Below are 12,909 nucleotides of genomic sequence, written 5' to 3' on the forward strand. Positions count from 1 at the left end.
TCCGCAGACGGAGCCGGTCGGCAGCGTATCGTGGCGGTCACAGTCGAGGAAGAAGCACCTGTGCCCTCGGAGTCGAGCCGATGGGTGTGGCGGATCGAAATCGCTGCGAGGAGAATCTTGCGACAGAGGGGGAAAGCGATGCGACGTTGGAACAGGAAATCCAGAGAAAACTTAGAATCATGCGTTTGTCGAAGTGTTGTTTGGGAAAGCCTGGAGCGGAAGGGGGGGGGGGGGGGGTGCGTTTCAAGAAGGTCCCCTGTCTTTTAACAATACTGGGCGGAGAGAGAGAGCGGGGACCGCAAGCGCATGATGGCAGGGTACGGCGGTCCAGGGAATCGGATCGGCACGGGAGTCGTAGGAGGCTCGGCGCGCAAGCGAGAGAGAGCAGGCAAGCAACAAGAGGTAGAGGCTCTTGGTGAGGGAGCAAGTTTGAGCGAGCGTCGCTTTTTGCGAATGAGGTTGCCGTCACGACGGCGACAATGCGTACGCTGCACTTGCAGGTGTAGGCCGGAGAACTGCCGCAGCAGCAGCGAGGCGGAGGGGCTAGTGCGAGCGGATCGCGGGTCAACGGTGCTAGGTTGCAAGTTGCTGTCCAGTAGGCAGATGGTGTCCGTCGAGCAAGTGCGGTGGCGCAGAGCTGGGAGAGGAACAAAAAGTAAAATGCAGCACTAGTTGGTGACAGCTGACAGGTTTGGCAGGAAGGGGGTGTTTGCCGGTTGCTTTTGCGTTTCGCGCACCGCTTTTCGTTTCACTGCCCGGCCTGTCTTGTCTGACTTCTTCTGTCTTGCCTGCGCTGGGCGGTTGATGGTGGGCGGGCAGTTGAGCTGGACAGTCGGCCAGACACTGGACTGGGCGGTGCGTACGTGCGTGCGCGAGGGTGCGATGTTGGGGGCCTTGAACGGATACGGACGACGTGCTCTATGCAAGGACGTACCAGCACGCATAGGTAGGTAGGTAGGTGTAAGGTTTGTACCTGTTTGGTCTCAGGCGAAACAGGGGCCGAATGGCGATTCGTTTGGTTTGCTGATTCGGGGAGCGAGCGACAAAGCCAAGGAAACGAACGGCGAGCTCGTATCTGTCGGTACTCGTACTTTTTCTCGATCGTACGCGGGTCCGCTACGAAACGGCGAGCGTGCTGACGATTCGGCCGGCGCAGGGTTCAGGCGACGAAGTGATGGATGGTCATCTGGAAGATGAAAGTGGAAGGTGGACAGAAAGGTGGGAGGGGATGGATGGTGGACGAACGTCGGACGGGCGGGCAGTTTAATAAGAAAAAACGCGGAAGAAGTTGAACCGATGACCAGCCTACGCACATCGACAGCCTACGTGCATAATATTACAAGATACATTCCCGTCTCGTCCTCGTTCGAGGTACGGGCGAGGCCAGCGAGGTCAACGATTTGGCTCAACTGAAAGGCAAGGAAGGAAGCATCCATCAACAGGGTCCCACGACCAGCGACACCACATACTTACAGTACTTGCTACGCGCACTAAGGAAAGGACGTGCAACCTTGCCGTACCTGCCACCTCCCTGCAGGGTCCAGGATGTTCCGGCGAGTACTCTCTTGTAAGTGTACATGGCAAATCACACACGTTTACTTGAACCACGGGGCAACCGTTCAAGCAACCTGTGTACATGTACATGATGTGTACGAGTACGAGAAGTTACATGTACATGGAGAAGGCCCACTTGGCACTTCTGCAGGTACCATCGCGCGCTGGGCGGGGCTTCGGTGCTCATCACCGTTATCGCGGGAAGGGGCAGTCTAAAGCCCTAGTATTTTGCTGTACAAGTAGTTGTACACTCGAGTGTAGTTGTAAGTACGGAGTACATTAGTTGTACTGAGTACAGTACTGTACATGTACTTACTCGAGTGCGGAGTATGGAGTACATGGAGACACGAATGAGCTCTGCAGGCAGTCGTTGGGCGTCTGGTGCTTCGTACGTACCTATCCAACGATGGCTTGGTTTGTTGATTCCTGCAGACACGGAGCTCACGTCAAAGTCCGTGTAGTGTAAGTGCGCGTTGTAGGCACGAACATTGTCTGGCAACACTGTCTGGCAACACGGCCTGACTAGTGATGGGACTCGCCCATATCGCGCAGGCACCTGCCGCATGTCAGTGCTATGTACGGAGTACGGAGTACATCTGGAGCACCCCGTATTGCATATTGCCTGGCCAGGTGCCTACTTGTACGGAGTACAGCAGCACCTGATTACTTATTGTACTCGGTACGCTCGTATCCGTCTCTACTTGTACACCTATCCTACTGTGCATGTACGTACACTTGGAACCTTCACCTACTCCGGAAAGGTATGTACTTAACTACATGTATGGAGTACATGTACGGAGTACTTGCACCTGCATTTCTTGTATTACAGTGAGTAGTTAGCGGATTCCTGCTTCCTTACTAGGTAAATGTAATGCACTAGTACTGTACTTACGTACATGTGCGGAGTAAGTACAGCTACATGTGCATGGACTTGCTACTGAAAGTAATTGCACTTATACCTGTACTCATGTACTCCGTACTTACCTACGAGTACGGTTTTGTACACTTGACGGGGCGCCTGTTCTGTAGGGTAGCAAGTACTCCCCGTTTATGGGAATCACATTGCAGGATACGGAGTACGGAGAACATATTTACCTAGTAGTTGTAGGGTTCAAAGGCAGCTCTAGTACGGAGTACGGAGTACCTACTGTAGTAGCTAGTTCTATTAGTTCATTACTTAGTTCATTACCAGATACATGTAGATGAGGTAGATACTCCTCACAAGAAGGCCGACGTCTCATTTGTCGCCTTATTGTTGCCCGGCTATCGGGAGGGGGCTCTTGTCCCGCTACGATCTAAGCGACGGTACTCCGTACTCTGTGCCGAAAAGGCCCTACCAGCCGTAGGTACACCTACAATTCGTAAGTGTACAAGTAAGTACTGTGCTGCACATGCGCATGTACGGCTACTTACTTGTACAGGTACAAACTGACTGGTTTGCTTGCACGATTGGTCCCACGCAGAATCCCCAAATGGCGTCATCTACGAGGACGAAAACCTACCGTGAAACGTAAAGGAGAAGTTCAAGTCACTATATATTCAGAAAGTCGTAGTGGACGGGTAAGAGCACAGGCACAGTCCATGTATACACCTATACTTACATGGTCTATACTTGCATGGTCGACCTGTGCACTGCTAGGAGTACTTGCCCTTGAACAAACGTGCCCAGCCAGACACATTCATCCATGCGTCGTGCGCACATGTACGCCTACACACACTCCCTTGCTTTGCATGTTTCCAACGGCACTGGCCAAACAAAAGGTGCATCGCCGAGCGTTTGCCTCGGGTTGTTGGAAGCCGAGATTTGCCCAGATTTTGACAGTAGCAAACGTCTTGCTCGTGCTCCGCTGTTGGGTTACATGTATTACACACCATCCAGGAGGGATGCAGCGTATCCCGCAGCGTGCTCGACCTCATAAACAAGCACGGAGTATTCGCGTAGATGAGTACAGCACTTGTACGGAGTACTTACACTGACGAGCATGCACACACACAGCTGCGTGCAAGTACCGTGCATGTACTTTAGGTGTACGGAGTACTTGGGTACAAATTGGGCGGTGCCTTCGTAAGTAACTACTAACAGTTACCTACAGTAGTACTTACTTAGGTGGTCGTTGGTGTAGGGTGACTGTGGGCCCCTCAGGCCTGCGCACCTCAATCCGCACCTACAACTACAGCTACTGTCCCTGCTGTGCTGTGAGGTGAACTGTATTGCAGAGTAGTACGGTGCACTCCGTCCTGTCCTTGTACCGACGTACAGTTTGTCTTTGTGCAGCACAAAGTTCTCATCCACTGTGGTGCACCCCGTTCGCACGCCGTAATAGACGCTGCCACTGGCAAGGAGTTTGAAACTAGCTCGAGTTGTTTTTTTTGAACCCCGGTGAATGGAGCGTGCCGTATTATTCCGTACGTGCGAGTAAGTAAGTCAAGGTTCCGTGCCATTGCGCATGGGCCCAAGTGCTTCGGAGCACCCTGTACGAGTAATGTCAATGCAATACCAAGGTACAGTACTCCGTACACGCACCTACTTGTACTCGCTCACGCTTGCAGTGTGCCACCGGAAAGGGTCAGTCCACGAAGATGCTGGTTGACGATTGGAGCAGGATATCCAGAAAGGAAAGGCGGCAGCAGGATGGCATCAACCGCAACCACGATAAAGTGCCGAAACCACCTCTGGCATCGCAACACGACAGTGCACCTACCGTCGTGCTGGCGGAGGGAGGGAGGCCCGCAACCTGGTGGATGAACTCGGCTGCCGCCGTGCTTGTGGTCAAGGTCTCGGAAGACGAGCCATGCCAGTCGGGAACTCGTCACGCACTTGCTCACGTACCTACCATGCCGCCTCGACAGCCCATCGCCTGCCAGCCTTTGCTGTTGTGCGGGTGCATGACACGTGCACTCAGTGGCCGGCTTTGTTCGCTCCAAGGCGTCGATGGACTTGGCGCCTGAAAACTTGACGTCGCCACCTCCATTGCGCCAGGACTTGGGTGACGAACGAACAGACTTGTGCGAACACGCCAGGGCGTAGTCATCATTCGGGTCGTTGGGCCAGACCATTCCGAACGCCAGCCGTACTTGTGTTCTGGTGCGATGCCAAACCTACATGTACTGTACAGCACCTACCACGCACCGGGTTGCATTGATGGCCAAGTGCCTACTGACGAACACTGCAAGTGCAACTACTGTAAGTACATGCAGTTAAGTAATTACTTACTTACAGTACAGGCAGTGCGGGCCATAGGTGCAGGGGGGGGGCCGGTCCATCGGGCTACCCCGTCTCTCTGAATCGGCCACGAGGTATTGCCGTCCCAGCCACTTGCAAGTATTAGTACAAGTTCGTCCAGGTAAGCACATGAACGCCTAAGATCAAAGGAGACTTGGCTCCGCACTCCAAGAGGGTCACCCTTCCAGGTAGGCACGGTTTCTTGCACTGGATTGGTGTGATGGTGGTGAGGGAGGGAGGGAGTGCCGCTCTCGCCTATCGATCCGGCGGGTCGCTGGCAGCATTCCGACCCATGGGGTCCACCACGGCTCCCGACGGTCGCGTACGCCCGAGCAGTAAGCACAGGTGCTTCGTAGCGAGCCTTGGGCTTGTCGACCGAAAGGGCCAGTCAGGGCTCTGCAGAACGAATGAATAGTGGACCAAGTCGAGGTGCGAATGCAAAGTACCTGCCGTCGCCTACCTGTGCCGTGCTCGCGTTCATACACTGGAAAGTGTAAAAGTAAGCATCGGAGCGCGACCAGACACTATCCAAGGCCGTGACAATCAATCGCCGACTCGCAAGCTGTGTCGAAAAGGGTTTGATGTGCTGGCTGCGCATGTACATGTAGTGCAAGTGCCCGACGATGGACGTGCTGAATGCACCTGTCCTTGTTCTTGTACAGTACGATATGCTTGCGTAATGAACTCGGGAGGTCTCTGTATCGGCCCAACATACAGTACTGTACGGAGTACAAGAATATTTGCAACTACTTACTTACATGTGCTTACTGTAAGTACATGGACATCTTGATGCTAGACGGATATCCACTATTAGCTCGTAGTGGGAGCACCGCTTGGAACGTACTATACAATAATAAATAATACGGAGTACGGAGTACATGTACGGAGTACGGGTAGCAACTTACTAGTATTACCTAAGCAGTAGCTAGTATGGAGTACTACAAGTAAGTTCAGTGCAAGGAATACCACAAGGTTGACGTCTTCATCGTTCGCATCGTGCACTCGCGCACTCCGTCTCCGCTTGCTGCCCGCCTACCATTCTAGGCACGCACAAGTACGTGTGCTTTGTGCAGTACATGTACTCCAAGTACTGCCGTGCTTACTTACTTGTACATGGACGAGTAGGGGTACTTTCTAGGCCTGGGCACCGACCTAGCAGGAGCCGGAGAAACAACGGCATGGATGATGGGTGCGGGGGGGAAGCTCTCACGCCAATGCAAGAATGGACCGACGTGGATGCATGTCTGATGCGTGTCCCGAGCCATGGTCAATCGACTGTGACCCGTAGCCTGCCCGCATCACGAGCAAATGGTGCGGCGGCATTGGATGCCGAGCAACCTCGATCCAAAGGGCTCACATGCACCCCCGAGCTAGGAGCTGCCAGGCCTTGACATGGCCGAAATACGTGCACGAAACGTGAAGACGACGAAAATGGGGCCGTACTGTAAGGAGAGCATCATGAGTCCAGACAGTGCGAGAGTGCCAAGTTTCTACATCTACGTAGAGTTGGCCATGCTTCGCGAGGTCGGAGAATCGGCCAACCGGAGTGTGCTCTTCGTCGTCGGCTTCCGCCAGGGCAATCGCTGGTCTTCATCCGCCACGCTCACGGCCCTCAACCCCCCCACGCACTCGCCGACCGTCGCCCGGTCCTCATGTTGCAGCCATTTCTCCAGGCATGCCATGGCCATCCATCGCAAAGACGATTGGCGGGACTGACAACCAAACGAGTCATCGCATCGGGACGGTAACAAGTGCCCGGACCTCCAACGTGCCGGCCGCTCAGGCCTATTCCCAAAGACAACGTCGTGTTTCCTTCGCATGTGCTGCTCGCGGACCGGGCCGCACGGCCAAAAGGGGGAGGGGAGGGTGCCGTCGTCCGCTCCAAGGGGTTCTCGGAGGACTGGGAAGCCAAGCTTTTGTCCGCCTGCTCTTCCTCGTCACTGCTTCGTGAAGAAGCCCCCTCGGGGTGTCGCCGCCGTCCGATTCCTCTTGAGGAGCATCTCCTTGGTGTTCCTCGATTGCTTCTTCAGCTTCGGCGCCATCCTCTCGTCCTGCTTTGCGGCCACGCGAAATACAGTCAAGCCGACCAGCTCATCACCGGGACCTCTATCCAGCCGCGATAAACTCTTCTCGACGGCGGCCACTTTTCGCTTCCTCGGCCGCGAGCCGCTGTCGGCAGCGGGGCCTTCCTCGTCGGAATCATCGCTCGATGGGTCGGTGAGGAACTCGAGCGGCAGCAGGTTCGGGATGGGGGCCTTGTCGATCCGTCTCCTTCCGCCGGCAGCTGCTTGCTGCCTGGGTGGGGAGTCGCCGGAGTCGCCGTCTTGATCTTCCAGCGCAGCCGAGACCGCCGCCGTCGCTGCTGCCTCCTCTGCCTTTTTACGCTCCACAGCCTGTTTCTTCAGCACCATGTCGCGCTCTTGACGCTTCCGCTTCTCGGCCACGGCCACCCTGCACGGCCAGGTCAGTACAGTGCCTCCGCGCGGGGGGGGGGGATGACAAGGGAAATGGCGGAGAGTCCCACTCTTGAGCCGCTTTGCGAGCTGCCTGTGAAGATTTTTTGATATCCGACGCTGCTTTCGCCGTCGACACCGTTTCCGGTCCCGCATCATCGTCGCTTTCCTCGTCCGAGACGTCCTGCCTTGTAGTCTTGCCGGTGGGCACCGGAGCGATCCATTCCTTGTCTGCCTTGCCGTCGTCGTCAAAGGTGATGAGAGTCACCTTGGAGGCCGTCTCCTCCTGCGCCGGAGCCGCCTCACCCTTTGATCGCACCGGCAGCTTCTGCCGTTTCGTCGTCTCCGACGATGTAGAGGCCGAGGGCTGCGCCAGCGCTGCCGTTTTCCTCTTGCGCGTTTGAACGACCATCGTGGAGGCGATGGGAAGCGGTGGAGGGAATCGCGCGAGGTGGGTGAGCGGCCAAGTCAAGTACCGCAGTGGAATGGGATCGGTTGATGTGCCTGTCGAATTGGTCCTTGAGTGGTGAGAAGTACAATACTTTGTCAGCACGGCCCGTGTTGAATGTGTGTTGTCTTGAACGGAGCGACGCAAAATATCGCCAGACTTTTAACTTTTTGGTCTTCAAAAATTTAGCCGTATGGACCTTGATCGCGACGTCTCTCTGCTTGTGGGTCTGGTTGGTCGGCATGCAGCTCGAGTGGGGCCTTGGTCCGTCGATGTTGGCAAGCCGAGTGCATGGCTACTCAGGCACACACAGACATGACACCATTCGGCTCCATTTCCTACCATTCATGAGGAGACATGGCTTTCGGGTTCCTGCGATAATACATGACGCCCTAGGCTTTTTGCGTAGCTGACACGAGAGAGCCGAAGCCTTTCTTTGGAGGCTGCTTCCGCGACTCGAGGCTGCGTCCGACTCGAGGCTGCGTCCGACTCGACACCTCTCATCATGGCCATCCGTCCCAGCTTGAGGACGTGCACCGCCCTTCTGATAAATCGGTCTTCTTCCTCTTCGTCCGTGGCTTTAACCCGCCGCTCTGCACCTTGTCCGTATGCCACGGAAAGTGCCCTGGCACCAGCTGGTGGCCAGCGCAGGCGATATGCTGTTCCCCGAGCGCCGAGGGTTGGAACCTCGTACTCGGAAGTCTTCACGCTCTCCGACATCTCCCAAGAAGCACTCGGCAGCATAATTTCGAGAAGCGGCAACGTCGACACATCTCTGTCGGCAGAGAAGTGTTATGAATACGCAGGGCGCTTCTCGCAGGCCATCAAGGATGGCTCAAGCCCCTGGGCCGTCTCGCTTGGTGGCGGTAAGCAACGTTGCGCAGTGTGCTTCGTGTTGTCGTGCGGCACGGCGCTGACCGAACATCCAAGGCAATGCCGAATCGGCGCGAATGCTGCATCAGGTTGCCTGCATCATGCGCCAGATCCATGGCTCGCGCAGTGCAGATGCGTTCGCGACGGCCATGTGGGCGTCTGCTTCGGAATTGGGCCATCGTCCCGCGACGCTGTCGTTGGCGCGGCAGCTGATCCGCTCCGGCGCCTTTGGACGCATGCCGCAGCTGAGAAAGGTCGAGGCACGGTTTAAGCAGATGGTCTCGACAGGCAAGGACCCTGATGCGCTGACCGCCGAGGGCGAGTTGCTCTTCGAGCAGGGTTCGTTCGACGCTGCCGTCACGACACTACGCCGGGCGCTCCGCTTGGCGACGGGCAGTTTCGAGTGGAAAGCCTACTGCCGACTGTGCCTCGGAAAGTCGCTGCTGAAGCTGGGGAAGCGGGAGGAAGCGTTGAAGGTGTTCGAGGCACTATCCGAGTCCGGCTTCGCCGAGGCTCACATGGAAATCGGCATGATGCTGCGGTCGGAAGACAGGGATAAGGCGACGCGGCATCTATACGCGGCGGCCTGCGGCGGCCGGCAGCACCTGTTCAGCCACCTGTCCGAGATGGCCTTGGAGGAGGCGGACGGGAGGTCTCCCGAGGACAGCCAACGGTGGGCCGTGGAGTGGTCTCGCTTGGCGGACCCGCGGGTAGATTACTGACCTCCATGTGCAACCCTCGCAGGCGCAGGCGCTGGCGCAGGCCCGTCCGTCCGTCTCTTCACCCGGACTCGGTGAATTACTTGCTAGCGTGACATTCTCTGCCCTGCTTTCCAAAGCTCAATCTCATTTGCTTCTTGGACCCATCCTGCGAGCTTGCCTCGGACGCATGTCGTTTGCCTCTCGTCGAGACCTCCCGATTTTTGCCTGCCCTCCCTTCCGCTCCACTCTCGGACTCCCCGGTGACATCGGCCATGTCTGGTGATGGAAAAAGGGACCGCCAGCTGCCGTCGAGCACCGCCTTGTCGTCGCCGTGGAGTCCAATCTCGTACGCCTTCTTCATCGCCGACATGCACACGGCTTTCTGCTTCGCAAAATCAAACATGGGCTTCGGGTACGTGCCCGCTTCCCTACGCGTCAGCCCATCGCCGGTGATGCGAACGCCGGCCCTCCTCTGGTTCTGGATAGGCGCCGTCCACGGCTCGTATATGTATTTGGCCTCCAGATGCTTCAGTTCCGGCACCCAGCGGCGAACAAAGTCGCCGTTCTTGTCCCACGACTGACCAAACGCCGTCGGGCTGTAGCAGCGGTAGTATTGAGCGAAAAAGGCCGTGCAGGACAGCCATTGCCAGTTCCCCGCGTTGCACGCCGGCTCGTGGTCAAGGAGGAGCTCCTCAAAGACTTCGCAGCCGCGCTCCCAGTCGACGTAGCACCCGCCTCGAGTGAGGAAGCAGGCGACCGAGTGGCGGCCGAGGTGGTGAATCCAACCCTCCTGGCGGAGTTGTCGCATGAGGGCGTCGATCCAGGGGAAGCCCGTGACGCCTGCTTTCCATCGCCGAAACCAGGCGTCGGCTTGTTCCGAGTCGACGTGGTATTCGCCCGTGATCAGCCCGGTGTCCGGATCCCGCTTGGACGGCAGGTGCCAGGGAATGAAACGGCAGCACGGGTTCCTTGCCGTCTGCGCAAACACCGACCCGAGCGCGGCCTGGGCGGCAAAGTACATGTCCCGGAAGAGCAGCTGACCGGTGAGGCTGGTTGGCGGCGACGAGGCCTTCCCGGGGTACGAGTCGACGACGTCTTGGACTCGCCAGTAGAATTCGCGGACGGAAAGGGCTCCAAAGTGGAGGAAGGGGGAGAGGAGGGTCGTTGCCTGGGGCTCAAACTGGGCCGGGTTGGTCTTGGGCTTCTCGAACGTTGCCGTGTAGGTGTGGTTGTCAACGATGTCGCCGAGGCGCTTGAGCGCGATGCTCTCGCCTCCGCGATGCGGCGTCGTCGCCGAGGGGAACCCCAGCTCCTCCATGGTCTCGATGGCAAAGTCCCCTTTCGGACCGGCAATCTGGCCGTAGCCAGTGTCGCTCTCGGCTCTGCGGTCCGAGTTCAAGTCTGGCTGAACCACGGGCGGATCCTGCTCAAAGTCGAGGGTCATCTCCCCCGGGTCGGGAAGTCGACTGGGGGCTGGTATGGGACGCGGGATGCTGCCGACCTTGGCCCCCGCGGCCTGCAGCTGCGAGATGGACATTGTCGGTTTTCCATTGTTCCTGGCCACCACCTGGTCGCTGTCCCAGAGCGTTCTCCCCGACCGGACGATGACCTCGACGCCTGCCTCCTGCGCGGCACGCGTGACAACCTCGTCTCGCTCCCTGGCGTACGCGTCGGTGTCCTTTTCAAACACCAAATGGGTAACGTTCCAAGCCTTGAACAGCTTGGGAAGCAGCGTCTGGGGTGCCTCCCTGAGGACGAAGAGCTTGGACTTTGCATTGAGACGGGTGATGGCATGGGACAAGTCGTTTTGACAGTCCAGTCTACGGCGTCGTTCTTAGCAAGCATGCTGGGCCGAGGGGTCCTCGTCGTTGGACGAGTCGGCACTCGAACGAGTATGGTCGGAGTCTCACAGGAACTGCCATCGATTGAGCCCGCCCCTGGCTCGGTAGACATAATGAGGGTCCCAGGTAAAAATGGGCCAGAGCGTGGCCGGATCCAGATCGAGGGCCGCTTGGAGGGCGGGGGAGTCGTGGAGCCGCAAATCAGTGCGGAACCAGTAGATGACACGAGGCTCTGACATTCTGCTCGGAATATTACTATTCGGAATCTGGAATGTGGAATGTGCAGGGACGGAGTGCCGATTTCCATCCTCCAGCTCCAAACGTTTTTGGGCTGTGCCATCTACGGCGGCGGTGCAGACGGCGGTGCAGGCGGCGGTGCTGGCGGCGTAGTGGCGGTCGATGATGCAAAATACCGCCTGCCAAGGTAACAATGTGTGGCGCCATCTACCCGTACTAAGACATGACAGGTAGGTATTCTAGGTACTTTGGACTGGGGGTACCAACGGAGCAATACCATTACAACACAAGTACGGAGTACTCCGTAAGTAACAGAGCACTCCGGACAGAGAGTAAGTACATGTGCAGCACTGTGCATGTGATGTGAACTGCTCCGTACGGAGTACTGTACACCTACTTACACATTCACCTTTGCGTGTGTGCGAGCATGTATGAAAAAGCATGTACGCTGTAGGTACGGAGCAAGTACATGCAGAAGCATGCATACAAGTACGGAGAACGGAGTACAGGCTTGTATGAACTTGCAAGCATGTGCAAGTACTCGTGACAATGTACCAGCCACGGTTCGGCGCAGCTGTACAGGTACGGAGGGAGGAACATGTTCACCCGTCACGCCTGCCTGCGGCTCCCGCTTGCTTTTTCGAGGGAAGAAACTAGCAGGAAGGCGTGAATAGTACGAAAAGGTCGCGCCATCCGAAATTGCCTCTGCGTTTGTCGAGTAGAGCTCTGTAGACTCGTCAAGCCGTTGTCGAGCATCGATCGGATGTAAACAAACAGGGCATCCTCCCTTTGCCAGCAGCCGAGACCCAATACAGCGGCAGGATGAGCTGATGTAGGCGTGCACGCCGTGCACGTACTTGCAGCCACAAGGAGGCGGCGGATCTGCGACGCAATCTTGACCCCACGTGAACAATGAGCGTTGCCATCTCAATGAATTGTATCGAGGATAATCCAGGGACCTGTGTACTTTGACCTCGTACCGTGCCCGCCCCGAGAAGGCTGTCGCCTAGCCCGAGTCGCGACTCCCGTTGGTGGACGCGTCCAGTTTAAGCTTTCCGTTCTCGTATTTGCTCGAGTTTGTTGACCTTTGTTGCCAGAGTTGCGGATGAGACAGCCATACGGGCAGGTATACGAACCGAGGAGACTCGACTAGCACTCGGAAATGAAATCAATGCAGGAGGGACAGCAGCTACAGCGCACGTCAAGTGCCCAGGTGTGCCTACCTCCTCCTAGTTGGAAGCTTCATTGCCGAGATCTCGCCTATGCTCTCGCAGCACATGTTCAGATCCATCCGCCACGGCCGCAATTCATCCAGCTCGTTCTTCCCATTCCAAGAATAGCCTCCGACAAACCTTTCATCCGGTCACAGCAGAGTACCATCCGTGACCCATCTGGCAGCGTCCGGCCCGTTTCATTGGTACCCGGGAAAAGGCAAACAGCAGGTTCGCCGGGCAAACGCATAAATTTCTGCCCGCACGAGTCTCCGGCCGAGTCATTGGTCCCGCGCTGTTTGCCCATGTGGGACGAAGAAGCGATGGTTAAACCGTCTGGTACCCCGCCATGTTCGTAACACCATGGC

At 56.9% G+C, this 12,909-nt stretch overlaps 4 protein-coding genes across 4 annotated transcripts; 2 read left to right on the forward strand and 2 right to left on the reverse strand.

The window, feature by feature from the left end:
- Positions 1 to 6,169: 6,169 nt before the first annotated feature.
- DCS_04776 (uncharacterized protein) lies at positions 6,170 to 6,493 on the forward strand (the record flags this gene model as incomplete). Its single annotated transcript, XM_040802082.1, has 1 exon — positions 6,170 to 6,493. One exon carries the CDS (start codon positions 6,170 to 6,172, stop codon positions 6,491 to 6,493), a length of 324 nt encoding a protein of 107 aa, XP_040657115.1.
- Positions 6,494 to 6,714: 221 nt separating this feature from the next.
- DCS_04777 (U3 snoRNA associated) lies at positions 6,715 to 7,642 on the reverse strand (the record flags this gene model as incomplete). Its single annotated transcript, XM_040802083.1, has 2 exons — positions 6,715 to 7,228; positions 7,302 to 7,642. The coding sequence occupies 2 exons, from the start codon at positions 7,640 to 7,642 to the stop codon at positions 6,715 to 6,717; spliced, it is 855 nt and encodes a 284-aa protein (XP_040657116.1).
- A 541-nt stretch (positions 7,643 to 8,183) lies between these two features.
- DCS_04778 (uncharacterized protein) lies at positions 8,184 to 9,273 on the forward strand (the record flags this gene model as incomplete). Its single annotated transcript, XM_040802084.1, has 2 exons — positions 8,184 to 8,544; positions 8,609 to 9,273. 2 exons carry the CDS (start codon positions 8,184 to 8,186, stop codon positions 9,271 to 9,273), a joined length of 1,026 nt encoding a protein of 341 aa, XP_040657117.1.
- A 76-nt stretch (positions 9,274 to 9,349) lies between these two features.
- DCS_04779 (uncharacterized protein) lies at positions 9,350 to 11,332 on the reverse strand (the record flags this gene model as incomplete). Its single annotated transcript, XM_040802085.1, has 2 exons — positions 9,350 to 11,072; positions 11,163 to 11,332. 2 exons carry the CDS (start codon positions 11,330 to 11,332, stop codon positions 9,350 to 9,352), a joined length of 1,893 nt encoding a protein of 630 aa, XP_040657118.1.
- Positions 11,333 to 12,909: the final 1,577 nt, after the last annotated feature.

Source organism: Drechmeria coniospora, chromosome 02 (assembly GCF_001625195.1).
Source record: "Drechmeria coniospora strain ARSEF 6962 chromosome 02, whole genome shotgun sequence".
NCBI classification, from domain to species: Eukaryota; Fungi; Ascomycota; class Sordariomycetes; order Hypocreales; family Ophiocordycipitaceae; genus Drechmeria; species Drechmeria coniospora.